This window comes from Mugil cephalus, chromosome 5 (assembly GCF_022458985.1).
Source record: "Mugil cephalus isolate CIBA_MC_2020 chromosome 5, CIBA_Mcephalus_1.1, whole genome shotgun sequence".
Lineage (NCBI taxonomy): Eukaryota > Metazoa > Chordata > Actinopteri > Mugiliformes > Mugilidae > Mugil > Mugil cephalus.
In genome coordinates, this window is record NC_061774.1 from 4,798,446 (window position 1) to 4,823,280 (window position 24,835).

Here is a 24,835-nt window from a genome sequence, read left to right on the forward strand (position 1 = left end):
TGTTGGACAAACAGCTGCTGGAACGAGACTTAATGCATAAAAATATTAAATGAAAAAAGATTTATTTTCATTGTCCATTAAACACCTCAGATTATTTCCAAACATTGTTTTAGTCTAATCCACACTTATCTAGCTCAGACAAGCCCACTATCAGACCACACAGAGCCCTTTGCACATCAACCACCAAAGTCACTGAGAGGAATTGTTCATTTCCAAAAACCACCGGTTTCTCGTCCTGTGTCTGTAAAGCAAGACTTTGAGCAACCTGCTGCAGTATGCATCTTAGTATATTCTATTAATAGTCTAATACATGTGTACGCTGCATGAAATGTGCACACAATGTTCAGTACTAATAAAAGACTGTGTAATTGAGGGAAATGATTCTACACATTTCCTGTCAAGAACAATAATAGAGACTAGTGGAATAATAGAAATATGTGCAGGTCAGCGTGCTTAATTGTTACAATAAGATATTTTTTACATATATTGGGGTATATGTTGACATATTTTCTCGCAGAACTAAACTTTTTTGTGTATACTGTAATCTGCTTGAAGAACTCAGGAAGCGGGCCGCTTCACAAAGAGTGGAAAGATCCTACAGTGTTCACATTTAGTCAAGACAGCAGAGAAACGGCGCTGCGTTCAGGGGCTTTTGGAGCAGTTAAGCTTCTATTTATTCTTTTTTTTTTTCTACTGAATGTGTTGGCACGTGACCAACAGAGGTAGGTGGGTGGGTAGTGTGGGGTGGGGTGGGGGGGGCGGGGGTGAGGAGGGCTGGGGTGCAGGGGGGGTGGGGGATGGAGGGGGGGCGGGGTTGTGGGGGTGCAGTATGGCCGCTAGCCTCTTTCTTGTTGATCCTCAGGAGACCATCTGCGCTGGGGGCATTGATTAGAGTGTGTCTGGTGGGATTACATCTTTGCTGTTGCCATGCCAACTAATCAGCTGATCCCCCCCCCACACCCCCCTCTCTCTGTCTGCCTCTCTGGTTGTCTCTCTGGTACTTTCTCTCTCGCTCTCTCTCTCTCTTTCTCTCTCTCCTCTCTTTGCCTGGTTGTCACAGCAACGAAATACGGGAGAAGCGCAAGGGCCCCGGCAAGCGCTGAATTCAGCTAAAGGGGCGAAAAAATGTTTTTTTCCCCTCTCTCTCTCCCTCTCTCTCTCTCTGTCTCTCTCTGTCTCTCTCTGTCTCCTCCTAATTGGCAACTCTCTCTGACCTGAAGTTCTTTTGTCTCTGGCGTAAACACACCCCTCTCCAGATTACATTTATTTTCACATTTTAGAAATAGCTGGATGGTTGCGAGGCCCAAGGACAGATGCTCTGAATGAGGGATACGAGCAGAGTAAATATTGGAAGCATAATAACCTGCTCCATGCCACAAAGTCCTTGGACCAGTTTCAAAATAAAAAAATGAGACAAAACACTTCCAGCATTCCTTTTTTTTTTTTTTTTTTTCAAATCAAAATCATTCCTGGCCAGTAACGTGCAAATCAGCTGACGGCTGCCTACGAGCCAACTAAAGTAGACCGAGAGAGAAAGTAACACCAACTTTGTGCTGTTCTCCCCAGGTTTGTACGGAGGGCCGTTTGATACTGGAGTTCGCCTTTGATGATCTGATGAGAATCAAGACGTGGCACTTTACCATCCGGCAGTACCGAGAGCTCATCCCCCGCAGTATCCTGGCCATGCACGTGAGTGTGACATCATTAGCCTGCGACCACAAAGCAAACAAACAAAATACCTGTGAAACGTGTCACTTTTTGGCTACCGACGCGGGTCTCCGCTCGACTAAGGCACTTTTTAGAAGGTATTCATTAGAAATTTAAACGCCAACAAGGCAGTTTGGAGGGATTTTTGCGAACCAATTTATTTGTAGACATCAAAGGCCACCGAGGATAAAAAAAAAAGGGCTCTTGTCTGAACAAAAAGAGAGAGGGAGGAAAAAAAAAACAAGGTCGAATGAATAATCTGCTTAATTCCACTAAGTGTAACACATTTAGTCACTGGAGCTGCAGCGAGCAGAAGGTCTTCTGTTTTCACATGAATCTATTCTGAAATTGTACAATGCAGCACTGCTGTTAGAGGACGGAAAAACACAATATTTCATCAATAAATGAAACCAAACTGTACATTTATTCGCTTCGCCCAACAGCACACAATGAGGCTTTTGTGTGTTTCAAGGGCCGAAAGATCGTGGAACTTTTTCATGCCTCTTTTCAGATGTGCACATTTTTACATCAGGTTTACATTACGGCCTGTGGATAAGTGTCCAGGTCAAGTCATGATGGAAATCTCAGCACTCCACATGGAACAAGTCTGCTATGAATACAGTTTAATATAATGGTACAGCAGAACAAGGTTAAGTACAAAAAGAGAAATTAAATAATTTTTTCAAGTATCATACTCTATGCTTAGAAAGAAGTTTTGAATAAGTGACCTTTACACTGTGAGGCAGACTCCGGAAATAAGAAATAAAAGAACATGAATTTGTAATTACGTCGGCTGTGTCCCTCTTTATATTTTCAGTTTTGAGCTGAACATCCAGCAAAAATATATGTTATTGAATTGCGGCCGGTGGTCATTATTAGGAGCTTTTTAAAATCTTATTTTTAAATCTAATGGTATTGGATCTTCCTAGAGAATATCGATACCACATAAAACATTAAAACATGCGGCCCTTTCTGCAGCCAGTCTGAGAGTGAGGGTCACTGGTTCAGGACTGATTGAAAGAAATCTGCGAGGGTAGAGTGAATGACCACTGCTTCCCCTTTGGCATCCACAGCTGAAGTGCACATAAGCAAAGCACCTTAATGCCCTGAGCTCCCATGGAAGTACATGTGTCTGCCCGCTGCTCTGAGGTTTAATGCAGAGGAAGAATGTTCACGTGTGTAAAAGCATGTTGGATGATAACTTATTTTCTTTGAACAATTAAGGGGAAGAGTAGCAGTTTGGGGACGGTAATGATTGCACAGGTTTGCATCCCCCTGTGTCCATGGCTCCATGCTGCCCGGGACGCTACACACCCATGAGGGATCAATAAAGAAAATAAAATTAAAGGAACATTAATGTAAAAGTTGTCTTATGACAGATGAACTAGCAGTGTATATTTTTCATGAACACTTGAACATGAACCAGCATTACGTTACCTACCTAAAATGACAGAAAGAATCCTTGAAAAATGTATTTGACATATATTTTAGTATTGTATGTATTAGTTTGGCCAAAGTCCCATCCACTAACATGGAGGAGGTGGAGCTTATGACCTGTACTGCAGTCAGTCTCCAGGGGGAGCTCTCCTTGCTTTGGCTTCACATTTGTGGAACTGTTGTGGAGTCCACTTTATATACAGTCTATGGTTTGTCCATGTGGTAACATCACAAAACCAGGCTAGCTATGTACGACCATATAAATAATCCTCCAAATGAACTGAGCGGATGTTCTGGTAGGAGTTGCAGCAAAGCAGTCAGATTTTATTTGTATTTAAAATGATCTAAAATGGACCAAAACCAAGCACTCCTCAAGGAACAAGTCAAAATAATTCAGTGTTGTCAATAAAGGTGGGAGAATTTTTCTTTTCTTCCTTTGTGATTGGTGTTTGGGGGGATGTAAAAGGGACTTTGGTTAAAAAAAACAAACAATAAAACCAATAATTTATACGTAGATGTTTCCTTTCAGTTCATATATGCAGCTTCTCCCACTTGCTTAATAAGTAAACTAGTATTCATTCCTTCAACATTTTCTATTTACCCCATGGAACTAAAGGTGTGTGTTAGAGGCAGCCTGTTCATCCAGCCTCGCTCTCTTCCGCCAAATCTTCATATGAATTTCACTCACTGATAAATTGGCCCCTCTGGGTGTTCACTCTAATTCCTGGAAGGTGGGATATTGTGGGGGGTACTGCAGGTCCCGGCCAGATCTTCAGTGATTTGTGCATGTGAGTTCACTCTTTTGATCGCTGCCTGGACTAATGAAAGCAGATACAGACACATGGGAGTCAGAATAGGGAAGTTGGAGCTGCAGATCCCGGTGCAGATGTAGCTGCTGTAGAAAGCCTACTTTTTGAGGTGAGCTCAGCTTTTTAGTTTTATTTTACCGACTCTTGTGAGGAAAGGCTTGGAAGAGGTATATATTAGTTTGAGGTTTTAAAGCGTGACTATTATTATATTGTCCATCACAGACTGACTCATCAAATAAGGGGCAGGCGTGAAAAACGTTTCAGCGAAGCAGAAATAAAAAAAAACAGCGTCAGGGTTAAATTAAATGACTCAAACTTTTCTACAAATTATAAGGTATTATAATTATTATTACATGCATTAAAAAGATATTGAAATAAATTGCTTATTTTTATATTTCACTTGTGAATTAAGCAGCTTACCTCTCTAATAAAGCCTGATGTTTAAATAATGTCTCGGGCTCAAGCACTAATGTGTCTTCCTCATGTAGCCTAGCTAGTCTTCATGCGAATTAATCGGGTCACAGCTGATTTCTGCAGTTCCTGCAGCTTCCACTAGATGCTGACTTCAAAAACTCACCTGTCAGTAACAAAGCAAGCGATTGTTTTTTCACGTTTATCTCGATGAGGGTTTGAACAGCTTCACGTCACACAAGACAGTACTTGACTGACAGGTCTATCACACTCAGGTCTTGCCCCTCCAACACGGCAGACAGCAGTGAAACCTAATCCCTGAGTGAGCAAGTACTTCCTCATCATGGATAAAAATACTCAGCTGTTAAAGATGAATAAAAATCAAAAATATGTAAGTAATGCATTCTCCAGTCACCATAGAGAAAATCAGCCACCTAAATATCACTGTAATGTTGGATTTGTGAGGAAACACACACAAATATTGCTGCAGTAAGACTCAATAGCAGTTGTTAAGGAAGTATAATGTCAGCAATACGATCTGCAGCCTATACAGAGACATCCACAGGTGTATGTGGGTTTGAAGTTTTGCTGGTGAGGCACTGATCCAGAAACGGCAGGCGAGCACTTTGCATGGCAGCTACCGCCACTGGTGTGTGAGAATGGGTGAATGAGACACCGTTTACCATGTACAGTGTGCGCTGTGCTTTAAACTGCTGCAACACTTCAAACATCCCCCTGTGGGATAAATAAAAAGCATTATCTATCCTTATCTTATCCTAATGTGGACGTAGCATTTACTGTTGCCGTGGCTTGAGACTGAGCTCATTTTGACAACATTATATATGTTTGAGGAATTGAACCTGTTCAAATATGTCGTCATTTATAATATAATATAAGGTAATCATTTGTCTTAATCTGGACCTGGCAGATAAATGTAGGAGATTTTAAAGAGCAGCGTTCCTCTCCTAAATCACGACCTCCAATATAATAAAAGAAGTATATTTAAGTTAAAAAAAAAAAAAGGATTTGATTGAGCTGCGGAGAAGCCTTCTGCCTTCTCTCGCTTTTGATGCTGTATCTGCACACAGACACTGTCTTCATTGTTTAAACTTTTGTTTTTTGGATCGCCGCCATGCATCTTAAATCCTGAATATGTTCCTCTACAGTGTGTTGTTTCTCTGGCCTCTTGAACTGAGTGCCTCTGTCGTCCGTGCGCCATATGTGCCGGCTTTTACTCCGCAAATTGTTGATACACCGCTGTACCCGGCGCTGCCGAGACAAATTCCGTATACAGTACAGTTCATCCTAATTCTGCTTGATGAGTGAAGTAATTCAGATTGTGATCCGCATGGCTGCCAGTAGCGCACGCTAGTTCAATTCTCCCGTCACTCATGTTGGTCTGCTGATGGTACAAAAGGCCTCCCCCACTTCCCTCTTGACTTTCTCCAACACAGCGATGCGACTGGAGATAGAATTATGCATTTTTCATGAGGCAGTGAATGCAAGTGTGCTCGCTGCTCCTGCTCAGTCTGACTTATATTTTGCTCTGTCAATACCCACAGCTTTTTATGGTTTGAATGCTTATTCGTGGAGCAGCAAACAAACTTTGTGAATAATCATGCGTCCTCAGATGCTTTCTTGTAATTTCTGTCTTATCTTTGTGGGGTTTTTTTGTTGTTGTTGTTGTTTTTCCACATGTGAGATTTATCAATAGAGTCAAGTTGGAATGATTGATCTGATTGGTGGTTAGCTCGTATTGTTTGTGTGTAACTTGACCCGATCTCTATGAACCTATTTAAAATGGAAGGGTGTATCACACCTGCAGGTTTCCAGCTGCAGTTTTCTGTCACTTACCATTATTTGTTGCGTTCTGTCTGCAGCACGGACCCCATGTATAAACGCACATGCAGTCAGCAGCATTGTCAAGTTCAATTAAGATAAAAGCAACTGGAAATGCGTGTGGGAATTTGAATGAAATGACAAAGTAATATTAATATAATATTAATTAGCACACATATTGACATGGGAGGGAAATGAAAGTCAAAAATAATTCTATTCAGGTTCATGGCACAACTGCAGCAACAGTGTTAAGTAGCCGCATTTATGACTGGAGGGTGTGAAAGTGTCGATTGTGCATATCCAATGAATGCCAATTAGCCTAATTGGTTGTGCATAATTGCTTTAGTGGGATTCAGCTGAATGCAAACAAAAATATAGAAATGTGCGTCTGTGTATATATTTATCTGTACAACTTTTTCTTTTAATTTCTCTGCCGCTGACTTCAGGCACAAGACCCTCAGGTGCTGGAACAACTGTCCAAAAACATCACTCGTATGGGCCTGACCAACTTCACCCTCAACTACCTCAGGGTAAGAGCTCTGTGTCTGTGTGCCCATGTCTATGACTGTCATTCCGACTTTGTTTTTGCTCTCTTCACACTTGGCGCACTCCGAGGAACAATCCTTGTCCATTTTTAAACGCCACAATCCACGCTGCTCAAACCAACCTGCACGTCTAGACGGCATCAAGTCGTTATATTATGCAGGATATTCATGTTTTGTCACGTTTAATGTGCTCCTTGACGTGATAACATGACATGCTCTGCAATAAATCTGTGATGAGTTTAGCATTTGCAGGTGTGTTTAGTGTCTGACTTGGAGTTTCATTCCCAGACGTTGTTTTCTACTGTCTCAAATTCAGTTCCCAATCATGTTGTTAGCGTAACTTTTTTTTTTCCCCCACTGAAAGTGAAAGCCGTATTTCATGTGCTGAACACGTTTTACGGTTCTTTGGCACATGACACTTGAGTATATAATTTCAAAAGTGCACGGCTTCAAAACAAAAAAAAAATAAGCGCTTATTTCTTCTTTACTCCCCGCATATATCTGTTTTTCTACCTGACCGAAGCAATATAATTTACAGAAATAGGAAGTCTAAGCCGCCTGAATACATTAGTGATTATTTCACAGGGTTTTGTTTGTGTTTCTCGACGCCACAGTTGACTGACAGCTACGATTTCCAAATGGGAGAACAAGAGCGAGAACGAGAGAGACGGGGAGAGGGAAGAATTAATTGGATACAGAAAATTAGCATAACATTAATGAACGCTCCCTGTTGAGACTCATAATTGTGAAATGGCGCGCGAATCAGGGAACGGCACCTCCACTGCTTCTAATAACTGAGGAGAAGAAAGACACAAGGAGAAGGAGAGAGAGCGAGGAAGCAGGCTGGCTGTTTTTGTTGTTCTATAACAATGATTTTCTATACAGAAAGCAACTGTAATGCAGCCGAAAGAGAAAGCGCATAATTCAAGTATCTGTAATTACACGCTAAAGGTCCAACTTCTGTTCATTCTCCTCGTTTATTTTGGAGAATCAGATGGTCAGTGCTCAGTAAATGCAACGGTGCTGTGTTTTCTGTTTGCAGACACATTTTAAGGAAGAGGCCGTGTGTGGTTTAAACCTGAAATAATTCACAGAAGTGTCTAGTAAATGAGCGCCGTGTGTGATCTTATTTGAAATGCGACAGAAAATATTTAAATTTAAATCCTTTTTCTTTCATTCCACTAGTAAAGAAAATGTAATGTAATTTATTTTATTAAGTCTGCATTTCCCAAAGTGACAGCTTGAACGGATATCATTAAATAAGATCTGAAGTCTCAGTTACAGATTTTTTGTTTTAGTCACGTCACATTGAGTTTTTTGTGTGTGTGTGTGTGTGTTTCACAAAAGACAAAAGAGTTATTCCGCTTTCCATCGCTCAATAATCATCTCACAATCAGATCTCATTAATCTTGACATCCCATCTTATGTTTGGGCACCACTGTTGTGTCGTCACTGCTCTTCGGCGTGTCACTCTCTTTGCGCATGATAATTTGTCCCACTGTTATTGGAGGGTGTAAAGATAAAACACACCCTTTTCCTCACATTAAGCTGACAATAATGTGTTTGTGCAAAAGGCCTTTCCCAGCGTTTATCAGTCCCTCCAAAAGAAAGTGACAGTTTCCTGGCTAAAAGGTCGCAACCTTTCCCTCACTCTCAAACATGCACACACATTTCTTTTTATTTGGAGTATTTAAGCCTTTCCATGTACTGGAGGCGCCTCCTTCCTACTATTCAGCCTGAAAATAGCCCTTGTTTTCAGGCTGAGAGCCAAGGCTTGTTGGCTGAGCTGGGGAGGGATATTACTGTGTCGGGAGGGAAGAACATGGGATTAGTCTGCTACAGGGATGTTCACTTTACCTCGAGTGGCACGGCCTCAAAACACCACCATCCTAACGGGGCAAAAAGCAACAGACGTGGCTATGTTTGTGTAGGGTAATTTGTGTAAGCAGCTGAGTCTGCGATTGTTGGAATGACTAGTTTCAAAACCACTCACTGGTGGACATCAGTGTTCAAACATTCAGGCAATTTGTACAAAAGCCTCCAAAGCTGTCATACATATAGAAGTACATGCCATATACTGTATAAGATCCACGCCTCCTAGAAAGTTTTTGCCGATTTATCTCCAAGTCGGTGCACAGTCCGGCTGAAGACAGGACGAGCCCGTTGATTAGAATTGACATCAGAAAAGTAGGAGTGGTGGGGTGCTGAAGGTCAGACGAGATCATTTGAGCATGCAGTGAATGATTAACAGTCTCCTTTCTCTCAGTAATGACTGTCAGAGTGCCCTTGAGCAACCGCGTAAACCCACGCCTACTTTCACTGCAGCAGTTTTGACCTCTCTGTTTGGGAGGCAGCAGCAGCATACAGTGTATGTGGGCTTCTCGTATCGTTACCAATACGTGAAGCTGCCGTGGCCCAAATTATTCACTCCTTACTGAAGAGACTCACTGTTGAATGCTAATGTTAAGGCTTTGATGTGATATGTTAAAATGACATTAAAAAAAAGCAAACAAACTACTAACTAACAACCTCTGCTGAATCATGATGATTATTTGGTCTACAATTCATTCATTCTACATGATCATCTCGTCAATCATGTTTTGTCATGCTCTGGTTTTAAAAGGTTATCAGCCAATCAGAGTGATCTGTCTCACTGACATGTTTCTGCTGATTCAGCGTTTGGAATTGGATTCAAATCTGCTTGATTAGTGGTAGGCGATGGTGCAGTACATACCAATACTATGGTTATGGGTGCGGACATTGGCCAGCAGTCGACCATTAGCTTGGTGTGTAACGGCCTTTATCTTGTTTGAAAAGTCTGGACTGTTCATGGACGTCCAGGAATGAAATATGTTTGCGTTTACGTGACATAATCTTCTTTCAGTCATATGAATTACAATGTGGTGAAGCAGTGTGATGTTAGAAAACTCAAAGAGAAGTTGTTGGATGTTGACAGAGCACCTGGCTGTTTGTTTTCCATTTCCTACTGACAGCCAGCTTAAGTCTGACCCCGGTGGCCTTAACCACGAAGGTATTTTAAACCCAAATCCTTTCATGAGCTGTAATCAAGCCGTTAAACTTAATTATAATGCCGTCAGATTTAACTGTCTCCTATTTTGTCAAATGATGATTTAAAGAATCATCAACTTAATTTAAAGAACTTGCTTGAAGCTGTGTGGCTGCGTTGGCCCAGACTTGTTCTGCTGGGTTGATTTTACAGGCCAGAATGTGATAAAAATTCAAAATTTTATTGGGCACTATGTCGGGGAAAACATCTGTTTCACTTTGTGAAGGTATTGCAAGTTCACACAAGCAATGCGCTCTCTGACGCGCGTCTGCAAATTGCAACACCAACAAGGAACTTCCACAAAACACCTTATGACCGTTACGGTTAAACTAAGAGCTGCTTCCAAAGTCAACACGTACTGGAACCTAAATTACACATTTCAGCGTTTTACAGATGTTGCACACCGCTTAGTGTAACAGAGGAACACTGGGCTTTTCAGGTTCTAGACATTCTTAAAAAAGCTTGTGGTCATAGTTACGGTAAGTGAAAGATTGTCCTCATTGTTAAAAGACGCCATTATTGACAGTTAATAGGAAACAGATTTGAAGCCCAGTGATGGAGTCAGATATTTGCAAAGCAGGTCCACCCACAAAGACCCTGCCAAAGACATTTGCCAGCTCCTTCCTATTTTTCCTGCTGAACATACAATAAAGGCTATTTGAACAAATGATCATGCTTCTGTTCTCCTGAGAGGACTTTTATTTAACCGTGTTCTGCTTTTATTTGTAAGTTAGCAGTAGGACACCAGGATGTATCTTCTTTACGGTCTGATTTTGCTATTAAATAATAAAAAAAAAAAATTCTTTGTACAAAATAGGATGCTGCTGAAAATCTAATGGGCAGGAATTCGATGGCAGGCAAAAGTCAGTCAGAGAAGCATAACGGTTTTATCCAGAACCGGGCATCCTGCCTGGAGTTTGATCCCAGCGTTGCCCTGTGATTGGTTTAACGTTGATGGCTGTCCAGCTTCACCAACAACTTCATGTGGATGGTTACGGGGCTGACCAGCTTGTAATGTTATCCAGATGTTATCTGGATAGGCAATCCTGATGTATTTGGGCTGACAGGCTGACCCCTGGTTCCTCTCACTGCGGATCACCAGAGGTTTATGGTTTTCCTCCAGACTGAATGTTGTACTTGGAGAATAACTCTGGAGCGCAGTGTGGGAACGAGAGGCCATCCGATGTGCCTAAATAGGAAAGAGCACGACAAAAGTGGGTGTCCATGTATGAAAGCATTAATGTGTGCACTGTACACATTTTGTTGAGAGCTGGAAAGAGCTCAACAAAGCCACCTTGTATGAAAATATATCATCCAGCTGATCTTTCTCTCTGGCTGCCTCCTTCTGCTTCCCTTTTAAAGGTGCTTTATTAGTAGCGTATATAAAAAACAGATTTATATCCTTATTAATCACTCAAAGTCAGGTGGTTTGTGATTAATCGTAACTCTTGTGTGTTTATGGACGTCTTGCTTTTACCTAGATAAATGCTGGAGGGAAGAAGGCACCGCTCTCTCATCAGTTAATCTGTGGTTTGTCCTGTTGTGTCTGCAGTTGTGTGTCATCCTGGAGCCCATGCAGGAGCTCATGTCGAGGCACAAGACCTACAACCTCAGCCCCCGGGACTGTCTCAAGACATGCCTATTCCAAAAATGGCAGAGAATGGTAGCCCCACCAGGTAACTGCCTTATATTTACTGGTAAAGCACACTGACTGAAAGGCTTGTTTAACTCTTTTGATTTCCAGATCATTTAGGACAAATGTGCTTCTTTGAGCAGATGTTAACAGAGGGGAAGTTTTCCAGAAGAGTTAATCATTTCCTCAACTGAGCTTTTAAGTTTTTTCCTTGTAAAGATCTTTTAATTCCATCCCATCCGTCATCGTGCAGAAATGTGAATATTTTCCCACAGAAAGTGTTATTCATTGCATCATTTATGTTCCCAAATTTGCCATTATATGTCTTAATCCCTTAAATATGTTTTGCCTGTCAGGTATGTGAAATTAATCAGAATTCAGGGGTGCCTCTTGAATCTCAACCTCGCCAATCTTAACGGGCCTCTCAGCTTTCCGTGATTGATGTTTGTGGGGTGGTTTCTGAAAAGTACCAGGCTTAAATTGGCTGCGCGCTCTTAAGCTGGAGAGAAAGGAGTAAGCCGAGTTTTTTTTTTTTTTTTTTTTTTTTTTGGACACATCGGAGAGCTTGCAAATTACAGCAATGCTTAGCGAGGCGTGACGAGATGTCTTTAAAAACCAACACCAGTCAAAAAGCCTTTGACTCAGACCTGTGTAACTTTAATTAAGAGTGCCGGGTGTAATCAAACTAGTAGATCCAGCTCCCCGGCCAGCGGTTCCCCAGTGTCGACGACGCTCTTCAAAGAAAAGAGAATAAAAAACATAGAGAGCATTTTATGAATATAAAGTCTTTGAGGGAAGAAAGACTCCTGTATAGATAGTTAATTGTGCTCATGGATTAGAACCACAGCTTCATGTGAAATCCCTGTTATTTAGTTCAGTTGTGTTTGTTGCTGAGTGGTAAGTCTTAAAAACAGAGGTCATTTCATGCCATCTATCTATATTTTGACACAACGTTTGCCTGATCTTTGCAGTTTAGCTGGAATTGGGGTTTTCCTTATTGGTGGTGTGTTATTCCCCTTTTCCTGCGATTCTTCTCCAGCCTGGAAACCGGTTGGGATTTAGCCAGGAAGGAAGCCGCGGGCGCATTTATGCTCTGATAAGTCCTTTTGGTGGAAATGGAAGTGATTTTAGTGCGTCACCGGTTCAGCATCGGAGGAAACCGGTCGGATAACAGAAATGATTGTCTCTGACAATAGGTCTGCTTTTTTTTTTTTTCCCCTAAACACACGTCCGTCAAAGTCAGAGAAGAGATACTGAACAAAAAAAAAAAAAAGAATCCCGCTTATTGTTTCACCTCTGATTTATAGTTTGAGTTTTGCTTGTATCATGAGTCACTGCTTGTTCCAACTGAATATGAAAGCATCTCCCTTGGTGTGATTAGTAAGAACCTTGAAAAATGTGTTTCATTTCCAGACTTCTGCTTGAAGATCACAGCAGTGTTTTCTTGTCCCTCTTGAGATTAAAGAGAATAATGTTTTCTAACAAATGTTGGCAGGATTTGCTAAATTTTGTATTCATAAATTATGCACGACATAAATTATTTTGTAAATAGCAGAAACACTGAGATCTCTGTTTAACCTGTGTCAGTACTTTATATATTTCTCACAATAATGATTTCATTTGTGATTTAATTGCACCTTCAGGAATCCTGTATCGCTCATCAGCGGAAGAATATCTTTCATCTAAGTAGCATCTGTTTAGCATTGAATGTTCAATTATTTCTCTCCCTTCTCTCTGTTGTTGTCTCTGGTCTCCTTCTGCCTTAAAGTGTTGAAGAAATTATTTTAACCGCCTGGGTAAAATTAAACTGATTTTGGCTCCGGTTTCAGCTGGACACCCACAGAACTTCAAAACGGAAATATTTCCCACAAATCACAAAAAAGGTATCTTCTCTCTTAAAGTGTCAATTGCCTGTAGTCTAACACACAAGCAGAGTTCTGGAGCTCGCTGGAATGCACTGAAATACGTTTTTTGTGTGCAAGTTTATCGTGGATGCCTGTACATTTTAGATCTGCTGTGTTTAATGCACGTAAAGGCCCAAACTGTAACACACTCATGCTCAGCAAATCAAACATCCAGAAATAAGCGTGACATGCTCACAAAGACAAACGCGATGTGCAGTTTTAATCCGGCCGATGCTCTTGAGGATTGACTTCGATGTCGATGCATTATGTTGTGCATCAGCCCATTGTTGAGCATTTATGCAAATGACCGGGTTCTTTCTTACTAGTGCATGTCTTGGGAGATGTTAACACTCATGTGGTTTCACCTCTGAAGAAAACAAAGCATGGATCGCTGTGAAATAGTGGCGCTTCTCTTTATTTAACATGCGTTTGTGTGTGAGTTCCCTCTGCATGCGTACGATTTTTTTCTTTTTTCTTTTTTGCATGTTTTGTTGTTTCTACAAGTGAATTTACCTGCTAGAGCTTCTCACACACACTGTGCACACACCCCTACACCTCGCCCTGTCTGTATGCATTATGTTCTTGGCATTGCCTCTGTTTCTCTTTGCTGGTCGCGCCAAAGCTGAGCCTGCCCGACAGACAACCACGAAGAGGAGGAAACGGAAGAACTCCGCCAGCAGCGCCAACAGCAGCGTGGGCACCACCGCCAGCAAGAAACGCAGCCCCGCCACCAACTTCAGCCTCTCCAGTCAGGTACCTGTAAGCATCAGCTCCACTCGGTTTGCCTCCTCTTTTTATTGTTTTCTATGTCTTCACGTGCATATTTGCAGGGTTCCACACAGTCAGGAGAAATTCCTACTGGTATTGCAGCTATTAGGTTTAATTTATTTGCACAAATGAGAGAGAACACTCCAGGAGGAAAGGGTGATAAAAAAAATACCTCAAAGCTGCGTAGTGAGACAGTGAAACCTCAGGGGACATGTATGAAAACATCTTGCCCCCCAAAATACATCAAATATAATAAAGAGTGACACAAGCGACATTAAAAACGATCAAAGCAAAAAGAGTGTAAGAAATCTAGTCGCTGGATTTAGAAATAACAATAAAGACGTTGAACTGAAGTGCTCTTCTCTGTTTAAGTAACAGTTATAAGCTCAATTCCTCATACTGCTCAGGATAAACTTCTTGGACTACGTATGTTTAAAAAGACTCAGCTGACACCGTTGCTCAACCAAGTGGCTGTTGCCTGGAGGTTTAAAAGAAAAAAAAAAAAAAAAAACAAACAACAAAAAACAAGGTTTGGATCTCTGGACCCAATGGGAAAATGTGGGTGGGGGGAAGTGACACTTTGCCCTCTCTCAGCCACCACACTGAAAATGCCCTTGAGCAAGACAGTGAACTCACAGCTTCCCCTAGGACCGGTGGCAAACTGCACCTGTGCATGAATTTGGTCATTTAGAGATCGTTGGTTCATTATTGTGAGGTCTGAATCGGATGTGTGAAAGGACAAGAGGGTTTGTTAGCAGGTAACAAAATCCAAAATCCTTTTTGTGTTGTATCTGTAATGTTGCAGTGGCTCTGAAAGCAGCTAAATGGTACATTTAATTATCAAAGTAGCTCAACAACAACAGACTTTCTTTTTTTTTTTAAACATTACTGCAAATATAATTGTTACATAACACCAGAAATATTTCAACCTGGATTTAGACCAAGTAAAACCCCTTAAACTCAAGACCTCTTTTTAAGAGATCTGTTCAAAAATAAGTTCATGAAAAGATGAAGAATATTTCAGCATCTACCTAGGTTATTTGTATAATTCTAGTGTCCTGGTAAAACATGCTTCTAAGTTTACTGCAGACTTGTAAGAGTCAGTATATGGAACACAGCATCAATTTGAGATTTCATTTCCGCCTAACAAAACGATGCACTTCAGAGTGAATATCTCTTTAGGATGATGCAGTGGCACCACAAACCGCAGCACAACATCTTACCGTTACCTGTACAAAGACTGATGCTAATAAAGTGAAGCATCTTCTGAAAGTTATGGCCAATTAGCTGAGCTTCTTCACGCTAGATTAGATTAGATTAAACTTTATTGTCATTCCATGTAATACAGGCACACACAGCAAAATGCAGTTTGGCATCTATCTAAAAGTGCAAATAGCAGAAGAATTAATCCAATAGTGTCAATGCTGTGACTGTTATTAAGTATTTTATTGCAAAAAGTAGTTTCTAATATTGGGTACGTTCTTTAAGTGTGTATGCTGCACGTATGAGATTGTACGTGGTTAGCACACCCTTATGCAGTGTTTGTTGTCAGATGCCATTGGCTACCGAGGCTTAAAAGCCAATGTAAACAATTGCACATTAGCTTATATAATAGATATGAATAAAATAGATTTGCTTGAAAGATTCAAGAACTAATTATTTATTTTATCAAGTTTTAGTCTTTGCAAAATTGTATGTAGACCAAAATGAAACGCTTCCTTTTATAAAAAAAAAAAAAAAAGTAGAAAAATAGCATAATTAGAATTGGATTCTTGGCTCTTTACCACAGGATCATATTTATCTCGTCAAATTCTCATTGAAATTCTACCAGTGTTTTGACTTCCATTGGAGGGTGTGAATGACCAGAATGTGTAATTTAACTCTGTAATAACCAACAGTTATAACAGATAAAAAACATATCTAAAAACAAGTTTTGAGAATGTCAAGCCTTATGACTCTGCATACCGTTTCACGGTGTAAAAATCCTAATACGGCTTCGTGTCTCCATAAAAGGCCACTTGACACAGTTAGAGGTTAAACAGCCTCTTAAACAGCCTGAATATTGCACTGTGTGTGTTATATTTACACCACAGCTTACTGTTCGCTGGCCTCGCTGGTGCGGAATGCCGGTTAACGTCTTCAAAGTGTGCCGACACCAAACACTGAAGAAATTTGTTGGTGTTAAAGTGAAGCCGGTCGGCATTAATGTGAGATCATTTTGTACACAGGGCTAATTCTGGTTAATGGGAAGTTTAAGGGTGCCATCGCCTTCCAGTATTGCATGTGTGCTCCCAGGAATTACATTTATATAGTGCTAATTTGAAAAGAAGACATAATCTCTTCCTTGATTATGTTCCCTGGAAGTATCTTTTTGTAATGTAAGACGTACTGCTTGTGCTGAGGATATGCAGGACACCGGAGAATGCCTGCATTTGGGCAACAGATGCTTTTGGGTTAAAGAACGACTGCGGTTTCAGTAAAGCTTTTAACTTCTTCCATATCTGCCCAAGACCATAGTCTAATCTATAAGTTGCCAAAACCACAAAAAAAATATTTTATTATTCCAGAGAAAGTAATGAGATAGGTCATCAGTGACATGTTTTGCAAACTGGCACATAACTTGCAGAAACTTTTAATTGAAGCTTTCCTCTTTCCTCAATTATGAAATTACATGAAGGTTGTTCTTCTGCTGGTTTCATATATTCTTGATGTTCTAACAGTACCACTGAATAAGAATTCACCTCACCTCACCTTAACTCTGCACTCTTATACTGTACTGACATCTTTTCAGATTCGTTGCCCTCGCTCTCTTCTGTTACCTCCTTCCCTGTGTCTCACATAATGCATAATGTACATCTCACGCGCACACACACACACACACCACACACATATATATAGCACGCTCAAATTGTTTTCTCTCTAGAAGGCAGTGTGGCTCTGTGCCAGCTCTCATTATCACCGATATCTGTATACACCCTCCACCCCCAGCCCCTTCCTCCTTCACATGCACACTCTCTACTCCATCACTGCTCGCCCTCCTCCCCACCACCTCCCTCCCACCCACACACGCACACACACACACACACACACACACGCACGCACGGCACACACCAGCCGTACCACTCATGTCGTGCATTCACACGCCTCTTAAAGACTGGCAGCGTGGCTGGTAACATGCTGGTTACATATGTTGCACGCCTGCTGTCTTTGTCTGCGAAGTTGTTCGTTTGTGGCTGAACACAAGCCTACGTGAGCCCAATAACAATAAGGAGTGGACCCTCGCATGGGGAAAGGGAAGGGTGGTGGTGGGGGGGTTTTAGCAGCGGCTGGAGGAGAGGCGAGGGGGAGGTGGTGGTGGTGGTGGGGTGTTCATACAACGAGCAACACTGACCTCTAGTGGTTTAAATTAAGTGTTGAACTTGTGGCGCTTGCAGGCCCCTAGCAGCTAATCGGTTGTTTCTCTTTGTGAGAGAGAAAGATAAAAAGGGAATACAAGACGAATGGTGGAGTAAACACTTAACCGAGTGTCCATCAAGCATAGGGCTGTCAAACTCATTTTGGTTCCTTTGTTTTAGTGCAAAGAAGTCACTTTTTTATTACAATAATGTTACATTTTAGAAAACCTTTTATGAACATTTTTCTTACTTAAACAGTGGACAGATTAGGATTAGCAGTTACTTTTATTGACCATTGCAGTTGAAATCTTCAGTATAATTTTCACACATTCAAATTCATGCCATGGGGCCAGATCAGACCTTCTAAGAACTTTGGCCAGCAGGCCATATGTTTGAAACCCCTGGTCTGTCACTTACCAGCCACTTACAATAGTAGCGCCTCTTCAGGACAATTTGCCCCCAATAGACTCTCACTTGAGTCGTAAGAGTTTTGTGAGAGAACCATTTACCACGCAGAGAGGACACCACACAGGTTAGTCTAAACTATACCCTCTAACTCAGTTGACTATCTTGTTGTTTAAACACTCTAGTCATGTGCGTTTCAATTGTGCACCACCCACAGACGTTCCTAATAAAAACTTCAACTTTCCATGAGTCAATTGAATCTAAAGAAGACATTGGAAGAATCATCTTTAAGAAAAGAAGTCCTGTTACCTTTCTGAAACACAGTTTGAAAAATACATTGACGATATTCTGCCTGTTATGAACAGCCTGAAATTTCTTAGTGTAATTTCCTCACATTACTGTCTGCTGTTTAGTTCTGAGTCTCAGTGTTGTGTTGTGTCTGCACTCTTACTAAAACAGCGGACAAATGTTCACCAAATGTGCATTACTCCACCACTGAAAATAATCCACAGCTAGTGTGAGAAACGAAAGAAAGTGTTTATGAGTGGTTTAAGTGTTCATTCCATAGGAATGAATGAGGTCAGGTCTCCACAAAAAGAGTAGCAAACCAACCAAGAGCTAATAAGAAAAACATTAGCACTTATTCTAATGTTGGATTCTGAACGTAACACCTGACAGAGCTTGTTGCTTGGAATAAAAAAACAACTTCTTAGGAGAAGGTTAAGTAGTATCGATTATGAAAATAAAAACCTGATAGAGCATTTTCAATCACAATGAGCATGTCAGTACTCACTGGAGACAACAAATATATATTCATCCGCCACTGAAGATAATACCTAACCAAGGTTGAAGTAAATTTTGTTTATGGCTGTTTCAGGAAATTACATAACTGTTAAATTAAACTATACATGTGTGACTCATTTTGTGACTCATGTTTTGAATAGATATGAATTCCCTTGAAGCGCACACAAAGAACGGGAAATCAGGAAAACAAACGAACACATGTTTTGATAGTAAGAAAAAAATTAGATTATATTTAGTTTAGCAGTTTCAGGAATTTACACATTTTTTAAAGAAACTGTATATTTTTGTTACACATACTGTTGTTACAGTATACATGTCTTCAGTAGCAATCAATGACAGTCTCAGTCAGACCCAGAAAAAGTAGAAATCAACTACGAAAGTGCATTTTTCATAAGGTCCTTCATAAGAAAAGAAAATTGCATTCTTTTATCCTCTTAAGTAGTTTTTATTTAAAACATACAAGGAACACAAATGAACAAACATGCGGACAAAGGAGACAGCCTCTTGTTGCTCGTCATTATCCTACCAAATTCCCACTTGTTGTTTTGGAGGCCCGAGGAGCAAACACGTCCATTGCTAATCTCTGTAAAAACATGCTAATGACTCGACTCAGTGAATGAAGGGAAGCGTGGAGGAGGCGTCCGTCGCCCCATTCAAAGCCCCAACGCTTAGCTAGTGCGAAAGCTAACTCCTAACGAGATGAGTAGACAAGTAGACAGTATTAATTATCGTGCAATTAGCACTCCCCAGTCTCAGACTAGCCACCAGCTGTTATCATCGGAGGGAATTTTTATTTATATTTTCTTTTGGTGGGGGGGGGTGGGTGGTGCCCAAAATTGGCCAGAGGTAGGTTGACAGGCCTCCTCACAGGAACAGATGGTGAATAGTGAGGCTTGTTGGCAATCAGCACGTTTTTAGCTAATGACTTAATTAGCTATGCAAATTGACAAATCAGTGTGGATATTGTCATTTAGTTGAAAAGCTCACCTAAATTAATTAGCCTGATTAAGGCATAGTGGGGTGTAGAAGTGGTCGCTAGGGGGGAGTTTCGGGGACGGCTTGGGTAAATAAGCTGCCGCTTCTTGTTGGTTCTTTCCATCAAAGTGTGTGTACTGTGGGTTCTTCTTTTTTGGGTAGGGGGTGGGTTGTAGTGTCCTTAGTTTTGTTTGCACGTTTACATCAACACTTGTGTGTTTTGTCTGCGCATGTTCGCCTAGCTTTGTGTGGCCCATTCTGGTGCAGGGTCGATCTACATTCGTGGGCCTTTGTCTGCGTCCATGTTCAGGTGTGTGATCGTGTGCTAAGGTGTGATTGTACAGTACGCTTATCTGGGTTTGGTGTGCCAGTGCATGTGAGTGTTTGCCCGGGCTTTTTTTGCGTGTGCGTTGCAGAGGAGATGGCTGAGGAGAGCGAGATCTCCCCAGCCAGGCAGCGTTGACACACATGGCCAGTGAAGCGTGCGCTCCATTTAACTGTACAGCTTCTTCCCAGGTTACGAAGGGTTGTGCTTGGGCTCGCCGGCAGGGGAGATGCTTAGCCAGCCAAAGGAAGATGAGATTCAAAGAGACTTCACAAAGACTCACAAATAAAGAAATAGACTTGATTTTCGTGTTGCTGATCGACATGAGCCCGTAGGAACTTGACAAAACAAAAGCATCACTCAGGGAGCCAATCGTCTCTAAAGCATTATTAGGAGTCCTCCACATTCCAGGAGTCACAGATATTAGCAGATAATGAATAAATCCCTCTTCTTCCTTCTTCTTCCCTGACCTGCCATGAGAAGGCCATCTCTGTGAAATATGTCTTACATGATGAGTATTGATTGGGGCGGGCACAGAGCGCCGGGGTCCACTCTCTGTACGGGAAGGTTTCACTTGCGGTGCTTGGAGAGGGGTCGACCGTACGGATGGGTTCACTGGATACGCCGGCTCTAAACACACTGAAGCAAAAACACACACATGTGCTGTCATTCCACTGCAAGCAGGGGGTCTGTATTGAAAGAGGAAAATACACTTCGCCTTAAAGCTTTGTCTTTGTGCCCTTTCGCTATGTCGAACCCGCAGTTTTAAAAGGCAGCTGATTAAATTCTAATTATGGAAAGCAGACAACATACATCATCATTTATTTGAAGTAATGCAAATGTTATTATGAGGCCTTTTTGTGTGCAGCCGCGTTCACTTGACATTCAGCCGGCGCTTTGGTCTGAGAATTAGATGAAACAGATATGCATTAATTTCTTCTCTGCTGATTTCTCGCCCTCTTTAGCATATTAATTTCAGATTGCCCCAAGGCCAAATATGGACGGTCCTTAACAAAACCAAAAACACATCATGGTTGCCTGTGTAAAAATGTATTATATTTGTTTAGCAGATTTCAAAACGTAAAGTTAGACACTATACTTAAAAAAATATATACTAGATAGGTAGGCAGGTAGGTAGGTAGGTAGGTTGGCCAGGTCAAAAACAACACTTGTGTCAATGAAAGGCTGATATCCAGTAGTGACAGACTGTAATAAATATGGGAATTAAAACAGTTTGACTGAAATGGGTATCCAACTTGTTAACGTTTTCTATCTACCTCTCTCTCCATCTCTCCAGGACGTGATGGTAGTGGGCGAGCCGACCCTGATGGGCGGGGAGTTTGGAGACGAGGATGAGCGTCTGATCACCCGTCTGGAGAACACGCAGTACGACGCCACCAACGGCCTGGACGACGAGGACGACTTCAACAGCTCCCCGGCTCTGGGCAACAACGCCCCCTGGAGCAGCAAACCCCCGGCCGCCCAGGACAGCAAGCCCGAGAGCACAGCGCCTCAACCCTCGCAGTAAAAACAACGAAAGAACATATCTTTGACTTCATGTGGACTGGACTTTTTGACCTCTTCCAGTTCCCCTGAGGGCAGTGCTTCTGCACCTCATAACATCGTACTGAATCAAACCCCCTCCCTGTCTGCAAACTCACCGCCGGCATGTCCAGCCAAAAATATGTCCGTCCTGGATATTTTCTTCTTCTCTGAATCTCTGTTACATCTAGGAGAACACTGAGAACTGGCAGCATTGCACAGCAATATCCACAGACACGAAACGCATACGAGTTGTGTGCAACTGTAATGTAAAAATAGGCGAGGTGTGGGCATTTTTTTCTTTTTCCCAAGAATACAGCGGAAAATTACGGATCAAATTCTCCTCAGATACAAAGCTCTCGTCTAGTGGAATACCACAGCTGTGATTGGTTGACCTGTGGGTCACAAGTCATCACGCTGACAGTAGACAGTGAGGAGGAAAGAAGAAGAGTAAAAACAACAAACAATACAAAAATGTCTCAAAAATAGCAAGGTGGTTTTTAGCAGCCAGCAGGGCCAATGGAAGCATCTAAACACATTGGAGACAAATGAAACATTGTTTGAGGCAATTGCATTTTTATTGGAAATTCAGGCGGCTGTTGGTTTGTTTCTGCTCTTGCTGTTTATTTCCATTTCCAATTAAGAGGAAATAAAAGTTCTCTACTGCTATGGACTCCTTTCAAATGAGGGAAAATCGTGTCCTAGGATTGTTTTTCCACATTACTGCGGTCGTCACAGATTGTGATTTCATGCAAACCAGTTTGATTGTGTTCGTAGTCTATTGGTATTTTGCTTCACTCAGAATCCTTTGCAATCACGTTGTAATTTTGCCGATCAGTATGTGAACTTTGCCAACGCGCGTTGATGCATTAATGTTGATTTTTCTTTTTCTTTCCCCACTTGGAAAATTGGACTTCTTTCCCTTTAACGACCTACTCCCAAACTGATACTAAAGCCTTTTCCTGCATGATTTTATAGGAATTTGATTTCATTTGATAAATGTGCTTTTTAAAACACAGTTGGATTTTGCTTTTGGGTTCATCAGTTTGGGAACACTGTTACAAGGTTTGTAGCTCTGTAAATAGAGGTGGAATCTATTTTGTCCACTGTAAATGAGCCACTGAACGCAGTTTGGATATGGCAGCTGTTTTGTTTTTGTACAGGAGGTTCAGATTTCTGTAGGGTGGTTTGGATGGATGCTTGTTTTCCACTTAACGCTTCTCGTCCTCTTTAGCTAGTGCACAACCAAAGCCACAAAGTTAATAAATATCCACACAGTCACATCATCATGACTTGGCGTGGGAAGAATCCAATTCTACATTTTAAAAAAAAAAAACAACAAAAACAAGATAAAATCCTATCCACCCTTCAGAAACACGTTGAGATCCCTGTGTTTGTGTTCACACTTGTTCTTTAATCTTTAATTGATACTACAGTATAATCCCTGATCTCTTTTGTTGGACTTCAGTTTGAAAATGGGCAAGAAGACAGTGACGGACGTCTTTATACAATTGGATCTTATGGGTATTTATTTGTGCATTTGTAAGGAAGCTAACACATTTCTAAATATGTTTGAGCCTAGTATTATTAGACACCATTTGTACATTATATAGCAGAGGTGTTCAGTGTCATATCTGATGTCTGGTATGTATGCTTTACCATTACGTGTGCCAATAAACCGTGCTTACAAAGGAGTTGGATTTGGTTTGGTTACATTCATGTAGCCATTTCTGGGCTTATTTACTGTAAGCAACTCTGAATTGTTAAAAGAAATATAAGATTAAAAGTACAGAAATGTCTCCTAATGGTCTGTTTAGCAGCTGTTCTGGGGATATCTACCATAATCTCTGAGGAAAAATGTGCTTGGTTACAAGCAACTTGTCCTATAGTTTAAATAATGCTTTCTTATTTTTTTTTTATTTGTTTTCAGATTATTGATAACTGGAAAATTAGATTTCATCACATTGCGTGCACCTATCTTAAATCAGAAAAAGATTCAGTTGTCCTTCGTTAACACCTGTTTCTCTTTCTGATGACATATAATAATCTACTGCACACGAAGCAGAGATAAAGATTTTTATGTCCAAAAACTCAGAGGACCACAAGGTTCAAGATTGTGATTACAGACGTACCTTACTATTAAAAGACTAATTATTAGACTTAGACTTAGAAAGACACGAAAGAAATTATTTTGTCACAGTAGCTTTGTTGCACATAAAAGTAACACTCTTAAAAAACACAAGAACGATAAAATAAAAATAGGATTAGATTAAAATAATATAAAAAATTACATCTTTTAAGTTACAATCCTTCATCACAGGTACATGCATTCCTGTCACTGTAGGTGAGCTGTGTTTGTGTCTTTCTATTTACATGGATTAGAACATTAAACATTAAGTACAGACAGAATGGATTCTATAACATCTTTCTGCTCTTGTAGGTTTTTTATTGAAATATTGACATATAAGGGCTTGTTTCAAGCTGTGGTTACCTGCATTATTTATCTAAATAAAACTTGGAACATAAGTATGTTTGAAACTTCTAGAGAAGTGAGGGAAAATGCTTCAGGACTGTTGTCGGGTAGACTTTACATCCAGGACAATTTGGTGGAGCTTTGGCGACACCAACTGGAAGTTATTGGGTACTACAACAACATTAATTCTGAAAATATTCATTTGTATTATATATCATTGTAATTGTTGTCTTTTTTTGTCAAATAATAACAGAATACCATATATTTTGCATCATTAAGATTAAGGATGACATTAAGGGAAAAAACAGCAGAAAAAAATGTTAATACGGTATAGCATACTTGCTAATGAGTTATGTATACACATTTTTAAACAACAGAATGTGTTAAGTTAGAATTAATTTTCACACTATTTTATCTTAATTATTAAATAAACCCAGTGTGCACTTGAAAAAAAAAATGAGATCGGACAATAAGATCAAAAATGATTAGTCAGTTAACTGACTGGTCGGTTGACAGATGCGCATTTTTATTATTTTATTATATATTTTTCTTGTTGCCAGATAATCATTTAAATATTTTTTTATGGAAAATGGATGATTTGGGTTTGGTAATGATTAAATTAAACATTAATCATTGTCGTGGGAAAAATATTTTTATATAATAACATGTTTGTGGTTTTTAAAGTAGTCTATATTTTCTGATTGATTATCTTTAATCCGTATAAAACTGTCGAATCCGCTGAATCTACCTTCTCACAGAGCGTCGCCGTGACGTCGTTCATTTATTTTGTTTACCT

At 40.6% G+C, this 24,835-nt stretch overlaps 1 protein-coding gene across 5 annotated transcripts in view; it reads left to right on the forward strand.

Moving 5' to 3' along the window:
- ldb2a (LIM domain binding 2a) overlaps positions 1 to 23,260 on the forward strand; it is an 86,360-nt gene extending 63,100 nt beyond the window's left edge. Inside the window, exons 4-9 of one of the 5 annotated variants that reach the window (XM_047585220.1) lie at positions 1,567 to 1,689; positions 6,650 to 6,733; positions 11,368 to 11,491; positions 13,278 to 13,331; positions 13,963 to 14,105; positions 21,322 to 23,260. In XM_047585220.1, the coding sequence (XP_047441176.1) occupies positions 1,567 to 1,689; positions 6,650 to 6,733; positions 11,368 to 11,491; positions 13,278 to 13,331; positions 13,963 to 14,105; positions 21,322 to 21,552 (759 nt within the window). In that variant the 3' untranslated portion in view covers positions 21,553 to 23,260. Of the gene's footprint in view, positions 1 to 1,566; positions 1,690 to 6,649; positions 6,734 to 11,367; positions 11,492 to 13,277; positions 13,332 to 13,962; positions 14,112 to 21,321 lie in introns of all 5 variants that reach the window. The other 4 variants (XM_047585221.1, XM_047585222.1, XM_047585219.1 and 1 more) reach the window with 4 other exon arrangements.
- The last annotated feature ends 1,575 nt before the right edge of the window (positions 23,261 to 24,835 follow it).